This window comes from Nycticebus coucang, chromosome 14 (genome assembly GCF_027406575.1).
Source record: "Nycticebus coucang isolate mNycCou1 chromosome 14, mNycCou1.pri, whole genome shotgun sequence".
Taxonomy (NCBI): domain Eukaryota; kingdom Metazoa; phylum Chordata; class Mammalia; order Primates; family Lorisidae; genus Nycticebus; species Nycticebus coucang.
In genome coordinates this window covers 84,959,561-84,977,285 of record NC_069793.1, presented here as the reverse complement: position 1 = coordinate 84,977,285, position 17,725 = coordinate 84,959,561, and the positions used below count along the sequence as shown (strand labels likewise).

Sequence of the window (17,725 nt, the reverse complement as noted above, 5' to 3'; positions counted from 1 at the left end):
CCCTCCATCCCAGTGGCACAGGGCTGACACACAATAGATACTCAGAAGATCCAACAATAGCTAGTTACATATTGTTCATTACTCACTGGGAGAAAATCAATAATATTGATCCCTAGAGGAAACCACTAGCTGCTTGTAAGAAACATGCAATTTAATGGGATCTGAACTGAAACATAATGAACAAAGACTGTCAATAAAAGGTATTAATTAGCAGGTCATCTGAAATCCTATGGATATTGTGTGTCTATATGATTTCATCAATGACTTCAGTTGTGAAAAATAAAACTATGAAAAGGATTCATTTCTTAATAGCACTATCTTTTACATAGATGTTCATAGTTATCATGAACGTATTGACCTGTACAAAATACAAGGTGACCTTATGATGTTCAACAATGAGCTATGAAGCACTTCTTTCTAAGTCGAGTTTGCGAACTTAATTGTCCAGCTTTGTACATGGTAAACAAATTCAGAAAATTCAGAGAAAAACCCTCAGACTCTCTCTCTTTACCCTTCCTTGTTTGATCTTTTAATGGAGAACTGCCCGGTTTATCACTCACAGTGGGTCATTCACTCAACCTACCCAAAGATTCATTTTTCTTTTTTTTTTATGACATGTGTCACAAAACAAAATTACCTCCTATTTATCTAGTTTATATTTAGGTGGGTTCCATTAGGGCAAAGAGTTGCTTTTTGTGTTGTGGGTGTTCCCCTCACTCTCCCAGAGCTGGGAGCTGTACCTGGCACATGAGAGTTGCTCGATCGAGTTGAGCAAATTCATTTACCTGGTTCCACTGCTCCTCTAAGAGTACCGATCACATTGTAAATTCTTCTCATCTCACTGTTGGAATGGATGTGCATCTTGACTTTTCTAATGCAAAGATAAAGGACACATCCTTTCAAAAAAAACCTTGTTAATAAATTAACACACTAGGGGTAAAGGGAATTTTTCCCTCCCCTCTGAAGGTTCGAGTTTGCTGAAATAAACTGACAATAGATTAAAGGGAGAAAAGACATAAATTTATTAACATGCAAGTGTACACAGGAGACAATCAAAATGTGAGACTCGGCGGCACCTATGGCTCAAAGGACTAGGGCGCTGGCCCCATATGCCAGATGTGGCGGGTTCAAACCCAGCCCTGGCCAAAAACTGCAAAAAAGAAAAAAAAAGTGAGACTCAAAGCAGAGCCAGATGGCTGAAGCTTAAATAGCACCCTCTGGGGCATATAGGAAGATGGAAGAATAAAGGCAATTTTGAGAGGTAGTGAAGGATTTTTAGGAGAGTTGAGGGCCCAAAGAGCAGGTAATAGTTTGTAAATGATTCTCTTTGGAAATTTAATAGAACTGAAGGACAGTCAAGAGCTTGTGACAAAGTCTGTTGAGGTATGGTGACAGTCCTGTCTTCCTTCCTGCCTTATGAGCTTAAGCTTCCCTGGATAATGAAATTTCAGGGAGAAGGTTGAAGGCAACTGTGTTCCTTCTGGAGAAAAAATTAAATTGGCCAATTTTGCTAATATAAGAGTATTCCCTGCTCAACTTGTGTATTCCCCCCAACCCCCGCAGCTACTAGACAGATTTTACTTATTCTGTCATCTTCTAAAACAATTTGTTTTAAAGCTCCCCCCCAAAAGAGTTAAAATTAAAGTAGCCTCTTAACTGTGTAGAAAAGTTTCCAGCAAATCCAGGTCCAACATTGTAGGGCACTTTGAGTCCTCCTTTCCAGCTGTTATCTGGTGGTGCTGCACCACCCATCTTTCTGTTGGACACATAAACAAATATTATTAACTGAAGGAAAACCTTAATGTAGAAAGTAATAATTTCAGTGAATTCACCTCGTGATCATTCTGCTCATGACAGCTCCAATGAGTCAAAGATAGTGCAAAGTGCTTTGTATATAGTTTGCCACTTAATCCTTACTACAAAACTCTTATGAAATAGCATTACCTACCCCCACCTTCACAGAAGAGGAGCACGAGGCTTAGAGAAATTAGACAATACAACCAAATTCATGCAACTGGTAAGAGGTAGAGCTAGGATTCAAATTATTGCTAATAATATTAACTTTGTGTTATCAGCATTAAATAGTAAAACATGTTCTTGTAAAAGTGCTCTCTGGACCAAGCCATGAAGAAGGAAAGATCTTGATGTTTAACTCTTTGGAATTTCCCACTAGGTAATTTCTCCCACTGATAAATATATTCCTAATATGTATACGGTCATCCTTTACAAAGTACTTTCACACATCTCTTAAAAAGAAAGGAACAGTAAGGAAATAATTTTACTTCAATAGCCCCTAAAAACTTTGCACTGATGTTTTTAAAGTCAAAAAGAAAGATTCAGGCATTTCTACCCAATATATGCCACTAGCCTCTGGTTATCTTTTAACAGGTGACTAAGAAAGACAATATGGTATGTTTAAGAAATGGTAATTCTCCTAGTTTATCTTTGACATATCTGCCTTCCCTGAGTTAAGAACAGAATTGACTTTATTCTTTCTTTGGGCATGGAGCCAAACATACTTTCACTAAGGAGCAGCAGATAGATGATTGGGGTTCCAAACCAACTTAAGAAACTGTCTAAGAATTCAAAGTGAATAATTTCTACCTTAACTGTAACTAAATGTTGATGAAAATTCAATTATAAGGCAGAAACAGACATCTTGGACCATTTTGTTCCTGTTAAATGAATATTCCAAACCTAGAATACAGTTCCTCTTAAGGAGTGGCCTGGACGAATCCATGTCATTATTTGAAATTATACTGAAATACAGAATAAAAAAATCTCAATCTGACTTTGATGACTTTCTCTCTGTCACACACTCTCATGCCCTCTAGGCTTTGCAATGCAGCCCACTCTACCGTCTTCTGCTTTTTGCTGTGCCTGTACACAGGCCCTAGTTCTGTACCTATTTATCTGAGGAAATGTAAACAGCTCAATTTGACCTAGAATCTACCACACATGCAGGAAGAAAATAGTCAATAAGATTATCTTCTCAGGAAAAAATAATTAAAATAAAGAGTAAAAATTTCACTTTTTCCTATCTCATTAAGATATTTGTCTAATACACAGAGTATCAAGTAATATACTATAAAATTTATATTTATGTACAATAAAATTTTATATGAGAAGCATTAAGTAACACAAGGGTCATTTTACATCGGTAGAACGCTTAGCCCATACTCAAAACCACACATATTAAATATGCAAAACACTTCCAGAAAGCAAGTAAAGAATATACATAAGCTTGATTATACATAAAATATTTCTGCACAGTTATGCTGTCACCTAATAATATTGGTTGCCTTGGGGGCGAAAATGGATAAGAGGCAAATCTTAGTGTAAATCCTTTTGAATTCTGAACTTTGTAAATACATTTCCTTTTCAAAATAAAAATTAGAAAAACAACCAAAAAGAAAAACAAGGTAAATCCATCAGAGATAACTGTAGGCAATTATACATTATACCATAAGAAAGTTAATGACTAGTCCATATGCCCATAAAACAATAAAATATAAAGCTGAGATTGCAGTGCCCCCAAAAGGACAGATAGAGAGATGACTAGAATAGAACACAGTTAATAGTTATCTGTATGAATCTAATGTAGTGATGAAGGAAATACCACACACTTACAGAGAATGGAGATTTTAGTCAATAATGTTACTAAGATTTTAATCTGTTTAGATTCTTCTCTCATTCTATAAATAAATGAATTCCAGAAAAATGAAAACTTATGCTGACACAGAAATCTGTTCACGATTGTCTGTAGCACCATTATTCATTATTCACCCCCCAAAAACTGGGCACAATACAATTGTCCTTCAACTGGTGCATCATTAAATGAATGGTGATTCCAGCATATGATGGAATACTACTCAGCAATAAAAAGAGACAAACCATTCATATACCCACACCTTCAACAACTCCCCAGAGAGCTATGCTGGGGAAAAAAAAATCCCACGTTACATAAATGATTTAATTTATATAACATTCTTGAAATGACAAAATGATAGAAAAAGTGAACAGATTGCTGAGGAATAAGTTCAGAGAATATGAATGGGTGGGCAGGAGAAAAGTGGATGTGGCTTTAAAGGGCCAACATGAGGGATTCCTATGTTTCGTATCTCGACTGTATCAATATACCTATCTTGATTGTGATTTGTACTATATTTTGCAAAATGTTATTACAGAGGAAACTAGGCAATTGGCATATGGGAACTCACTGTATTACTTGTTACATGTACGTGAATATGCAATTATCTCAAAATAAGCTTAATTTTTTAAAAAAATATCACGGGACCTAAATTGTCGAGGGGATACAACATGCCAGAATCCTGCTGTTTATCATGTAATGTGTATTAAGCTGTGAGCTTCTATAATAAATTGGGAAGCCCTTGAGAACAAAGCCAATATGTAATTCATACTTTTACCACAGTGCCTGAAATATAAAAATCATTCCATAAATAAATACTCCACGAGTGAATGGACCATCGGAAGCTATTAAAGGTCTCCTGAGCGAAGGCATAAAAATGAGACGATGTCATGACCGACAGAGGTGCCTAAAATGCTTGTTTTGTTGAGTAAAGAATGAGTAGTTTTTCTAAAGGCTGTCTTTTGCACCAGACATGAGTCTGGGTCCCAGCTCTATTGTTTACTGTCTGAACTTTGGTTTTCTTATTTATAAAATGAATATCACATTATTAACTCATACAGTGGTTTTATGGGTTGAGAAAAGGCATGTAAAACATTCAGCACAGTAGGAACTGTGGATAGTCAGCACTCCATGCATGACAGAGGCTATACTACTACTGCTGTTACGTCATTATCATCCCAGGAGTTACTCAACAAGACAGGTAACAACCACACAATCACTCTCTTTAATATAAGTGTGAAGAGGGCGGCGCCTGTGGCTCAGTTGGTAAGGCGCCGGCCCCATGTGCCGAGGGTGGCGGGTTCTAAACCCGGCCCCGGCTGAACTGCAACCAAAAAATAGCTGGGCGTTGTGGCGGGTGCCTGTGGTCCCAGCTACTTGGGAGGCTGAGGCAAGAAGAATTGCTTAAGCCCAGGAGTTGGAGGTTGCTGTGAGCTGTGTGATGCCATGGCACTCTACCGAGGGCCATAAAGTGAGACTCTGTCTCTACAAAAAAAAATATATATATATATATAAGTGTGAAGAATAGAAGGGAACCTACAGGATTTCTCCTTTTTCTTCCACCAAAGTCAATATACAATTTTATTTTACTATAACTCACCTTTCATCAACTTCTTAATTTCTCAGTATTCTTGGGCCATTATATGACATTCTATTTCTCCTCTTTTTCTCACAAATTTATTAATACACTTTCATTTCATGATATATCCAATTTGTTAAACACTGTCTTTTCTAATTAATACAGAATGTTAAACTGCTAACCACTTGTGGGAACCTGAGAATTGATTATCAGGGACAACTGGCACTCTCCCAAGTTAAGTGTACAGCAGGAAACAAATTTTTATAGCCAAATTCATAAATAAATTGTATGCCCCCCTTTTTTTTTGATACAGTTTAATTTGTCCTCAGTAGAGTGTTGTGCCATCACAGCTCATAGCAACCTCCAATTCTTGGGCTCAAGTGATCCTGTTGACTCCGCCTCCCAAGTAACTGGGACTATAGGTGTATGCTTTTTAAAAAGAAATTTAAAAACCAAATTCTAATTATGCAGAATGTTTCATTATACCTTGAAAAGTATGAATGAAGAAACAGCAAGTGTCCTATTTTTTTTTGCAGTTTTTGGCCAGGGCTGGGTTTGAACCCAATACCTCTGACATATGGGGCTGGCACCCTACTCCTTTGAGCTACAGGAGCTGCCCTGTCCTATTTTTAATTATTGTGTTTTTAATACAAAATGTACTTGCCTGTAGAAGTCATATTATTAATGGTGATTACTTTTATCAAAAGACTTACAGAAGCTGACAAAATAATTTGAGATAAACTGCATTTGTAAGTAATTGTACTATACAGTTAGGGCAAGCTAACACGGACCTACTTACTTGGGGCAGCCAAATAGTAGACCTGGTTAAATAAATCTTATATTCATTGCTATATGATTTCATGCATTATTTTTTCTAATTACAAAGGCAACACAGATTCATTTTTTTAACTTTTATATAACAGAGATTATACTGTTATATATATTGTTTTGAAATTTGCTTTTTTAAACAAGCATATTTTCACAACCCTAAATATTCCTGTACAACTTATCTTTTAACGACTTCATGTACCATTGTAGCCACTAATATATTTGACTCCTCATCAATTGCTGCAGATTTGTGTTGTTTATAGTTTTCCACCATTACAAGTACTACTATAATCACTTTCATCTTTTAAATGTCTTGAGTACTAGACTTTATTTATAAATATTTTTAGGCAAATGCATACCCTTTTGAGGGTACCATGGTCTTGAATCTTAATGGATATGTAAAGCTGAGAGCCCTCCTTCCCCCCCAAAAGAACAAGCAGGGTACTTCCTTAATGTCTGCTTAAATTGTACAGATCTCTCCAGCTCTCTGGATGTCAACCTCTTCTGTAAAAATGAGAGCCTTGCACAAGGTCATAACATGCATTCTCATAAATAGTGAAATTAAATGATTAAGAATGCAATGAACTCAAAGAAGAAAAAGGACTAACTAGCCAGATACTTTTGGTCTCTGCCAACTTCACTTCCAGGACAGTCAGTGTTCTCTCCCCTCCTAAAAAAATCATGGAGGAGGAGAGACCTGCAGATAGGAGAAACAGCACAGGGAGGGGAAGGAGTTCCAAGAATAGGCTAAACCATAATGAAAATGGAGACGTTTCAACAAGGAAAGCAGAAGGGGAAGAGGAACAGAAATACAAACAAAATGGAAGTTGCACTCACAGTGTGTTATTCTGGGTCCTCCAAGAACACAATAAAAGGAATAGACAAGAGACTTATTAGGGAAAAGGCCTGTAAGGGAAATAATGAGGGAACCAAGGAAGGCTGAGAAAGACTGCCAAGTAGGTCTGATACTGGGTAAAGGAGAAAGGGAGGAAGAAAAGAAAGAAGTTTGGTTGCAGCATCTGTTTGAGGAAGTCTATCAGGGAGTTTTGGGGCCATAGCCTGACATTAAAGGAGTCCTGTGCCTTCCAGAATGGGTCTGTTTTAGCCACCCTGACACACTCAGTCACTGCAAGGGAACACCCATGGGAAGCATGGCCTTGGCAGAAATGGAGATGGGTTTCAAAGCACAGGGGCTACATCAATTCATCAATTATGTTTGCTGCAGCTAGTGATCTGAAAAGCTAATTTTCACAGTTGTCACACACTAGATATATAAATAGTAAATTCCAGAATAGAACCGTCATTCTATAAAATGGTGGTAAAATTTTGTGCTTCATCATCTCAGAGAATTTCAGTACCAAATAATGGAGTTTTATAAAAGCAAAATACATTTGAAAACTATCAATGAGAATTACCCAAACAATCCCCATTCATTTGCTCCTACAAACTTACTCTAGGAGTTTCTGTGCATCATAGTATCCAATTGGATGAATGGGAATACTTGGAAGACCGACAGCCTCTGTGATTCCATGCCTATAAGCATATTCTAGGAAAAAAAAAAAGAACATAACTTTCAATAAAAACTCAGTACCTTTCAAATGGCTTCATGTAAAATCGTACTAAACATGTTCTCATTTCATGTGAACTAGAATTGTTAATTTTTTTTAAATTGAAAATTCAAAATTTCAGCAGGAATGTGGAACAAATAAAACTCTCATCCATTGCTTATGAGAGTCTAAAATCATACAATCACTTATGATAACTCTTTGAAAAGTAATGTTAAACAGAAATGTGCGCTATGGCAAAGTAATTCCACTCCTGGGTATTTACTCAAGAAAAGATGAAAACATATGCTGATAGAAAGACATGTACAAAGTTGTTTACAGACATCCACATTTATACCAGCCAAATAGTAGGCATAGTTCATGTTTCCCACAACAGAATGAAGAAACAATCCATAGTACAGTCCCACAATAGAATGCTACTCAACAATTAAAAGTAACAAACTACTTACTAATGTACACAATAACATGGAAAAGCTCAAATCACTACACTGAGTGAAATACCCCAGGCATAAAAAAAACCCACTGTCTGATTCTACTTGCATGAAGTTCAAAGTCAGGCAAACAAATAGGTGTTGCTAGACATTAGAAGATGATTTCTGCAAGGTACAGTGAAAATAGACCAAAAAGGAACACAAAAGAACTTCCTAAAGTGATGGGAAGGCCATGACATCTCATTTTGGATGATGCAAGTGTACATAATTTTCAAAATGTATTGAACTGAACTCTTTTTCTTTTTTTAATTGTTGGGGGTTCATTGAGGGTACAAGAAACCAGGTTACACTGACTGCATTTGTTAAGTAAAGTCCCTCTTACAATTGTGTCTTGCTCCCCAAAGTGTGTCACACGCCGAGACCCCACCCCCACCCTCCTTCCCTCTCTCTGCTCTTCCTTTCCCCCACCCCCTCCCCCACCATGTACTAGGTCATTAATTGTTCTCGTATCAAAATTGAATACATAGCATTCGTGTTTCTCCATTCTTGTGATGCTTTACTAAGAATAATGTCTTCCACTTCCACTTCCATCCAGGGTAATATAAAGCCTGTAAAGTCTCCATTTTTTTAATGGCTATATACTATTCCATGGTGTACATATACCACAGCTTGTTAATCCATTCCTGGGTTGGTGGGCATTTAGGCTGTTTCCACATTTTGGTGATTGTAAACTGAGCTGCAATGAACAGTCTAGTGCAAGTGTCCTTATGATAAAAGGATTTTTTTTTTCCTTCTGGGTAGATGCTCAGTAATGGGATTGCAGGATCAAATGGGAGGTCTAGCTTGAGTGCTTTGAGGTTTCTCCATACTTCCTTCCAAAAAGGTTGTATTAGTTTGCAGTCCCACCAGCAGTGTAAAAGTGTTCCTTTTTCTCCACATCCACACCAGCAGCTGCAATTTTGAGATTTTGTGATGTGGGCCATTCTCACTGGGGTTAGATGATATCTCAGGGTGGTTTTGATTTGCACTTCTCTAATAATTAGGGATGAAGACCTAAGCGTTTTTATTGCATTTGAAGTCTAAGTCTAAGACAAAAATAAAAACACATATTCCATGCTTTCTTCAGATTTAAGAAAAATTAGGGCTGTTTTTTTTCCATTTTTTCCTCCAAGTTTCTAAATTGTCTAGCAAGAAATTTAGTTAAGATTGACAAAGTGTTGGTAACTATTTCTACTTTTCTGTGTTACAACCGTCTTCAGCCACACCACCCCAGACATACACAATCTAATCTGTAAATGTTAGAACTATACCATAACAAAAAGTAAAATTAAAGGGAAGAAAAAAATGAGTAAGGCATAAGAGAATTCAATAAATGTCAGCCTCATAAAAATAACATTATTTTCTTCCTGAAAATGCTATCCTCCAAATTTGAAGATCATCAACAAAAACATTCCAGTTAATCTCATTTTATTTTCACAGTTTGGGCTCTGTATAACTAAAAGGGCTTGAGAGAAGCAGCATTTTTTTAAAACTTGGAAATAAAAAGGTGGAAAACACAAGGTCCAGGTAGATGCAGCTAATTTTATTATAAGATAAATATATTGTTAAAAAAGAGCACTATACGTGACAATTTATTATGCTTTACGAAAACTTACAAAGCCAAAAAGTATATAATTTTAAAGGAGTCTGCAATTCAACCAAAAACCAGATGAGTAAAGCCACATATACTTTGACAAAGAATTTTAGTCAAGTCGTACAGATTTACTTAGTTTCAAACTACACAAACTAAATGATCTCAGATTTTGTAACCATCATCAGAGAGCTGAGAACATTTAGAATAAATGAGCTTCCTTTACTAATGCTTCACAGGGAAGCATTTGATCAAAAAAAAAGTATGTGAGGTGGCGCCTGTGGCTCAGTGGGTAGGGCGCCGGCCCCATATACTTAGGGTGGCAGCTTCAAACCCAGCCCTGGCCAAACTGCAACAAAAAAATAGCCAGACCTTGTGTTGGGCGCCTCTAGTCCCAACTACTTGGGAGGCTGCGGCAAGAGAATCGTCTAAGTCCCGGAGTTGGAGGTTGCTGTGAGCTGTGACACCACTGCACTCTACCGAGGGCCATAAAGTGTCTCTAAAAAACAGACAGGGTGGCGCCTGTGGCTCAAGGAGTAGGGCGCTGGTCCCATATGCCGGAGGTGGTGGGTTCAAACCCAGCCCCGGCCAAAAAAAAAAAAAAAAACCAGACAAGTATGTGGGCTCTGGGAGCCATACTGCCCGAATTTGAATCTCAGTTTTTATGTACTGGAGAGATGATTTTGGACAGACTGCTCATTTCTCTTAGTCTCACTTTCCTTCATTGTTCAAGTAAAGCCCTGACATTCAGGAAACTCCTTGATAGTCCTCAGTATTACCTTTATATAGCACAAAAGCAACATGCTTTATCAGGATTCGATATTCTATACATGACATTTAATGAGCTTATAGAACTTTTGTTCTCCTGTCATTTAACCACAACCAAATCCAAAAAAATGTGAAAAACGTAAAGTTGGGAGGAATTTACTTGATAGCAAAACCTGATCTGACCTGAAGTGATTTGACAAAATATGAGCCTATTTACATTCCTATTTACCCCACCTAGGGTGAATAGTCACGCATTCTGAGGCACAAATACTTGTATGCTTGTTTCCTGTATTCTGTCCCAGCCCCTGATCTGAGTGATATGTAATATATGGCATATGCACCACACTGCATTTAAAAAATCGGAGAAAGTCTGAATTCTGAAGCCCATAAAACCTGAGCTTCTAAATAAGGAATAAGAACCAATAATCTTGAGAGCTTGACATTCTAAAATATTTATATGCAAAGAAAATTTAAGTACAGACACATACTTAGTCCACTGTATCAAAGCAAACTCTTTAATAAAATAGCTTAAAAATGATGTTAAAGTTTGCTGCGATGATTGAGGGATGATCACTCACCATTTGCTGGGTAACCTGGTGTGAGAGGATCCCCTGCACCATTGAGATTTAGGACATTTCCACGCTGGACACCACCTCCAGGAAGATTCCAACCATTTGGATAGGGCTCCACCCCAGGAGCAAAGTAGTCAGCAGGGTCTGAGTACAGAATGACTCCTTTGGCCCCTGCCAGCTGGGCATTTCTAACCTGGAAAACACAATGCCTTTTTGTAAGTTTCTTGTTCCAGATTTAGTAATATCCATTTTCTTTTTTTATGCACATATCCTTTTTTTTTTTTATTGTTGGGGATTCATTGAGGGTACAATAAGCCAGGTTACACTGATTGCAATTGTTAGGTAAAGTCCCTCTTGCAATCATGTCTTGCCCCCATAAAGTGTGACACACACCAAGGCCCCACCCCCCTCCCTCCATCCCTCTTTCTGTTCCCCCCCCATAACCTTAATTGTCATTAATTGTCCTCATATCAAAATTGAGTACATAGGATTCATGCTTCTCCATTCTTGTGATGCTTTACTAAGAATAATGTCTTCCACTTCCATCCAGGTTAATACGAAGGATGTAAAGTCTCCATTTTTTTTTAATGGCTGAATAGTATTCCATGGTATACATATACCACAGCTTGTTAATCCATTCCTGGGTTGGTGGGCATTTAGGCTGTTTCCACATTTTGGCGATTGTAAATTGAGCTGCAATAAACAGTCTAGTACAAGTGTCCTTATGATAAAAGGATTTTTTTCCTTCTGGGTAGATGCCCAGTAATGGGATTGCAGGATCAAATGGGAGGTCTAGCCTGAGTGGTTTGAGGTTTCTCCATACTTCCTTCCAGAAAGGTTGTACTAGTTTGCAAGACAAGGAAATAAAGGGAATCCAAATGGGAGCAGAGGAGGTCAAACTCTCCCTCTTTGCTGACAACATGATCTTATACTTAGAGAACCCCAAAGACTCAACCACAAGACTCCTAGAAGTCATCAAAAAATACAGTAATGTTTCAGGATATAAAATTAATGTCCACAAGTCAGTAGCCTTTGTGTACACCAATAACAGTCAAGATGAGAAGCTAATTAAGGACACAACTCCCTTCACCATAGTTTCAAAGAAAATGAAATACCTAGGAATATACCTAACCAAGGAGGTGAAGGACCTCTATAAAGAAAACTATGAAATCCTCAGAAAGGAAATAGCAGAGGATATTAACAAATGGAAGAACATATCATGCTCATGGACGGGAAGAATCAACATTGTTAAAATGTCTATACTTCCCAAAGCAATCTACCTATTCAATGCCATTCCTATCAAAGTACCTACATCGTACTTTCAAGATTTGGAGAAAATGATTCTGCGTTTTGTATGGAACCGGAAAAAACCCCATATAGCTAAGGCAGTTCTTAGTAACAAAAATAAAGCTGGGGGCATCAGCATACCAGATTTTAGTCTGTACTACAAAGCCATAGTGCTCAAGACAGCATGGTACTAGCACAAAAACAGAGACATAGACACTTGGAATCGAATTGAAAACCAAGAAATGAAACTAACATCTTACAACCACCTAATCTTCAGTAATATACATTTTCAAAATTACATTTAAATGAGTAGTAGAATGTCATCTTCAACCATTTGTGGTTAGGTTTACAACAAGCATCTTATAGAGAATTGGCTTTTCCCTTCTCCTAAAAGCTCTAAAACGAGTCAGCCCTAAGATCAGCAGATTTGTAGAATTTTCATATTAGTGGTAGCAAGTCCTTCACCTAGTCTAGAAACACAATAAGCAAGTCGATACCACAGGCTAGATTCCTATTTATTCTATGTCTGAAAGGGAATATGTCTGAAATTTAATTCTCCACAAAAGAAAAAGAATATATTAAGAAATCAAGTCATTTAAAATCTTCTTTGTATAACTTGATTGACCACATTGCCTATAATAATAATTCATAGTAAAATTGTTAGCAAACATTTTTGGAAATGATATTTAAAACAAAGATGCTAAAGAATAATAATAATAAATTCGCAATAAACCCAGTGCATTAACTTGTAAGTGCAGGAAAATCTCTTCTGTTCAACTGGACCATCTACAACACTGGCCAAGTTCTAAGAATGTGATTTAATGCCCGCCTAAGGGGATCACAGTATTCAGAAAGTTTTAAGGCGGGGGTTCTACACATGCAAGATCCATTATAACATTTTATATTAGGGGAAAGAAAAAATAGATGATTTTTACCTTATTTCCTCTGAAAACTTTTCCGTATCTGGCAATCACAATTTTCCCAGAGCAATTGATTTTCAGGTCCCGCTCCAGTTTAAAGAAGTCTTCAGTTCGCGCATAGTTAACATACACTAGATCACCCTGTTGAGATCATGAATGATTAAGTATAAGTAAGATGCAATACAAGGTTTCGCTGGGTGGGAACTGTTTGACATCTTTGAAAAAGAAGAGGTAAGAGCGTACAAGAGGGTCAGAGAAGCATAAACCTTAAAAAACGGATTCAAGAAAGAATTGAATTTAAATTGAGAGAACAATCAGATGGGTTACACACACCATGATTTATGTCTTTTTTTGTTTTGGATCTGACCCCTCGTTAGTGGCTATGAAGCTACAGAAGAACTCTCCCCGTTAAAATGCATAAAATAGGCACATTACTGCATGAAATTTAAAGGGGTCCAGGTATCCTAGGCTAAGCAGCCCTTTGTGAGAGCTTTAGTAGCTTAATGAGTCTTCCTAACTACCAGGTAAGGAAAAATGGACAGGTAGTAACACTGCTTTATGGGTCTGTTTTGGGGGGGGTTTGAGGGGGATTTTTTGAGACAGAGTCTCACTTTGTCACCCTCGGTAGAGTACCATGGCGTCATAGCTCACAGATACTGCAAACTCTTGGGCTTAAGCAATCCTCTCACCTCAGCCTCCTGAGTAGCTGGGACTACAGGCACCTGCCACAACACAGGCTATTTTTTTCCCCCTCTTAGGGATGAGGTCTCACTCTGGCTCAGGCTGGTCTCAAACTCGTGAGCTCAGGCAATCCACCCCCCTTGGCCTACCAGAGTGCTAGGATTATAGGAATGAGACACTGTGCCAGGCCAATGGGCCTGGTTTTAATCATTAGTATAATTACATGCAAGTCTTATAGCATCTCAAAGTCCCAGTATTCTTCTTTGTAAAATGACCTTAGATTAGACCAGTGTTCCACAATATTTTGCTCACCTAGTTCCTAAATTAATTTTGAAAAACAATGTACTCCCTAATATTTTTACATTGACATCTAAATTATTTTTTTATCATACTGTTAAGTAGTTATAAAGGAAGAAATGTATAGCATACTATAAATAATAACATTTCAAAAGCAATTCCAGAGAACTTTTTATATATATCCAAAGGAATTTTTAAACATCATATTTACTTACTATATAACATCATCTATTTATAAAAAGAAATACATTAATACATTCTTCTCCACAGTCCGAATCGTATCATTCCTTTTTCTTCTAAACTTGTTCCTCCTCCCACAGAATTTTACTCTAAAGAAAAATATATATTTGCACTGGAAACAGGGTGGTGCTGCCCCGATTCCCCTTCAGTGAAAGACGTCTTACTCAGCTCTCTACTGAAAGTCTTCATCTGTCAGCCCCTTCTAGGGCTATGGGGCAGACAGCCACCCTGCTCAAGGTCATGCTCATTCACAAGGAGCCATATATGCAACGACTGATGTAAGAGTATGAAGACTAAGACCTTTAACGTAGGTTAGGACAATTCTTAAGTACTATTCCTGTGCTCCACGTAGGGTTGGCCAAGGCTATTCTTGAGCTGGCATGACAGTGTGACTTTTTCCTCTGCCTAATCCAGCTCCTCAATACCACAGATGCTGAACACAAGAAAACATTCCTTCATTATCATCTAGCATGCTAAATTCCATTCACATTTTATTATCGAGAATTTAGGCATGCTTGAAAGTTTTTTTATGATTCACTATCAAATTTCCTTGAAGAAGTAGTATATGTATATAAATCAATATACTTTATTTCAAAAAATTTAGTGGGTTACAAGAGTTTTTGTTACATAGATAAATTCTACCATGCTGAAGTCAGGGCTTCAGTATATCTGTCACAAGAATAGTGTACACTGTAGCCAAAAGGTAGATCTTTTTGCCTTCCCCTGTTTCTTAGTTTCCAGTAGGAATTTCTGCTCTCTATGGCTTCTTCTGTTTAGCTCCCAGTTGTAAACACATGTGGTATCTGTTTTTCTATTCCTGAAATACATCACTCAGGAAAATGGTCTCCTGTTTCATCCACATTGTTGCAAAAGATATTATTTCATTTCTTTTCATGACTGAATGGTATTTCATGGGTTAAAAAATCCCACATTTTTTAACCACTCATCAGCTGATGGGCATTTAGATTGATTCTGTATCTTTGAAATGTTAAACTTTCAGGCAAGGTGTTTTTTCTATACAATGACTTCTTTGGGTAGATACCCAGCAGTGGGATTGCTGAATCAACTGGAGGGTCTACACTTAGTTCTTTGAAGAATCTCCAAACTGCTTTCCATAGTGCTTGCCCAAGTTTACATTCCCACCGATAGCGTATAAGCATTCCATTATTTTCACCACAACTACACCAATATCTATTGTGTTTTGACTTTTTAATAACAGCCATACTGACAGGCGAGGGTGGTATCTCATTTTGCTTTTAATTGATGCTGTGAAAACTGATTTCTTTAAAACCATCCCGTGCCTACCCTTGGAACATCTTCAGAGAGCCAGTTTGAAGCCCATGCCTGAAGTGGTTTCTGATATCTTAAAACTTTATTTTTGTTATTTTCTTGTTTTGACTACATTTCTCATACCATGTACACAACAAATTTACATGAGATACTATGATAGAACTTTTTCTGACCTGATTCTAGAACTCATTTGACAATTGTTTGAAGACATATTATGTATCAGGCTGTGTTCTAGATAATATAACAAATCCTTGCCCTTGCAGAAACTTTAATTACAGATGCTCCTGGACTCACAATGGGGTCATGTCCCAAAAAAACACGGTAAATTGAAAATATCACATGTGAAAGTGTATTTCAATTTATGATGGGTTTATCCAGACATTACCCCTTATAAGTCCAGAAGCATACCAAATCAGGATGGCTTTCACCATCATGAAGTCAAAAAATGCTAAGTTGAACCATCTTAAATTAGGGACTCCCTGAAAGGTGGAGCTGGGAGAACGATAATAAGGTAGTAAACCCTAAATTTAATAACAAGAAAGTTATATAAAACATTAAAAGGAGAATGCTTGCTTCGGCAGCACATACACTAAAATTGGAACGATACAGAGAAGATTAGCATGGCCCCTGCGCAAGGATGACACGCAAATTCGTGAAGCGTTCCATATTAAAAAAAAAAAAATTAAAAGGAGAAAAGTACTACAGAAAAATTTTACAAATTTTATATAGGGTAAGTGAACAGTGAGCTAGTGCTTGTGTAGATGCAATTTTAAACAAAATGAAGTCTAATTGTTTCAGTAAAATAATTAATTTCATGTCTTATATTTCTTCCTAAGATCACTGCAATATTAATGTACCATTAATGGTATCACTCTAGGTCTGATTTATACTCGTTGGCTCTCTCTGGGGCATACTCTTATTCTATTCAACTGAGGATACAAACTGATTAACTGATTTTAGTTTAGCAAAATCATTATTTTTAGTCTAAGTATTCTACCTGAAATTTATCCTTAATCAATACTCCTAACTTTGAATGCCTCTTAATGGTGTTTATCTTTGATAAATCAGCAATCCTTACAAAACAGAGTATGATGGAGAAGGCGCTGAAGAAGACATTAGTTTCACCATGATAGAAAACCAATGTAAGACACAGTATATGCCCTCTCAGCAGTTCTCAAAAGCAAGTTGTCACTGTGAGTTAGAAAAAGCTTTGTTTTCAAAGACTTTCTTGTATAATTTACACTGCACCATTGTTCTATGACTATGCATAAATACCATCTTTCACTACTGGCATGGAATTTTCCCTGTTTCTTTCAAGCTTCCATTGTACTGCCCTTGTTAACAAAGACAGAACCGGGAGGCAAAATCAGTGGTGCTCAAAGCATGGTCCTTGAATTCTCAGAAGCAAGGTCACCTGGGACCAAGTTAGCAACACAAACTCTCAGGCTCTATCCTGACCCGCTGAAAATTGGAGGATGGGAACCAGAATCTGTGTTGCAAGCCCTGGGGATCATCCTGACAGCTGGTAAAGTTTGAGGACCACGAAATTAAATCATGTTTTATGACACTGTCAAGTCATTGATTTTAAATAACCTAAAGCAGAACCCAGCATGTAGATTCAAAGATTAGTAACAGTGAACTATCTTCAATGCACATACAGAGGTACATAATTTAAAGAAGTAACTTTCCACCGGCTGGCTTACAGACGATCCAGTGAAGCAGAGCAACCTGCAGACTCATCTGATATGTGAACACAACCCACACCCCATATAGAATCACATGATCCTTCCATCCTGACATTAATCTGGGAGAATTTAAGTCTTTTGGAAGAAGTAATGGATAATTTTTGAGACTCTTTCTTATGAGTAGAATAATATCAAAGTCCAAAAATTATCTGGGAGATTTTAACTGGTTATGCCGTAAACCTAAAACTAATCTGAATGGGATTTTTCTCTTTATCACTTTTTGTCTTCTCATCAGGGAAGATA

General features: G+C 37.3%; 1 protein-coding gene and 1 non-coding gene across 2 annotated transcripts in view; one reads left to right on the top strand and one right to left on the bottom strand.

Annotated features, from left to right (window-relative positions):
- LOC128565270 (Putative N-acetylated-alpha-linked acidic dipeptidase) overlaps positions 1-17,725 on the bottom strand; it is a 69,981-nt gene that overhangs the window by 30,801 nt on the left and 21,455 nt on the right. Inside the window, exons 5-9 of the mRNA XM_053561616.1 lie at positions 13,245-13,370; positions 11,029-11,215; positions 7,509-7,602; positions 1,658-1,756; positions 786-871 (exon numbers count right to left, since the gene is read on the bottom strand). Of these exons, the coding sequence (XP_053417591.1) occupies positions 786-871; positions 1,658-1,756; positions 7,509-7,602; positions 11,029-11,215; positions 13,245-13,370 (592 nt within the window). The remainder of the gene's footprint in view (positions 1-785; positions 872-1,657; positions 1,757-7,508; positions 7,603-11,028; positions 11,216-13,244; positions 13,371-17,725) is intronic.
- Positions 16,303-16,409, top strand: LOC128566114 (U6 spliceosomal RNA). Its single transcript, XR_008374410.1, has one exon. It is a non-coding gene; the product is annotated as a U6 spliceosomal RNA (small nuclear RNA).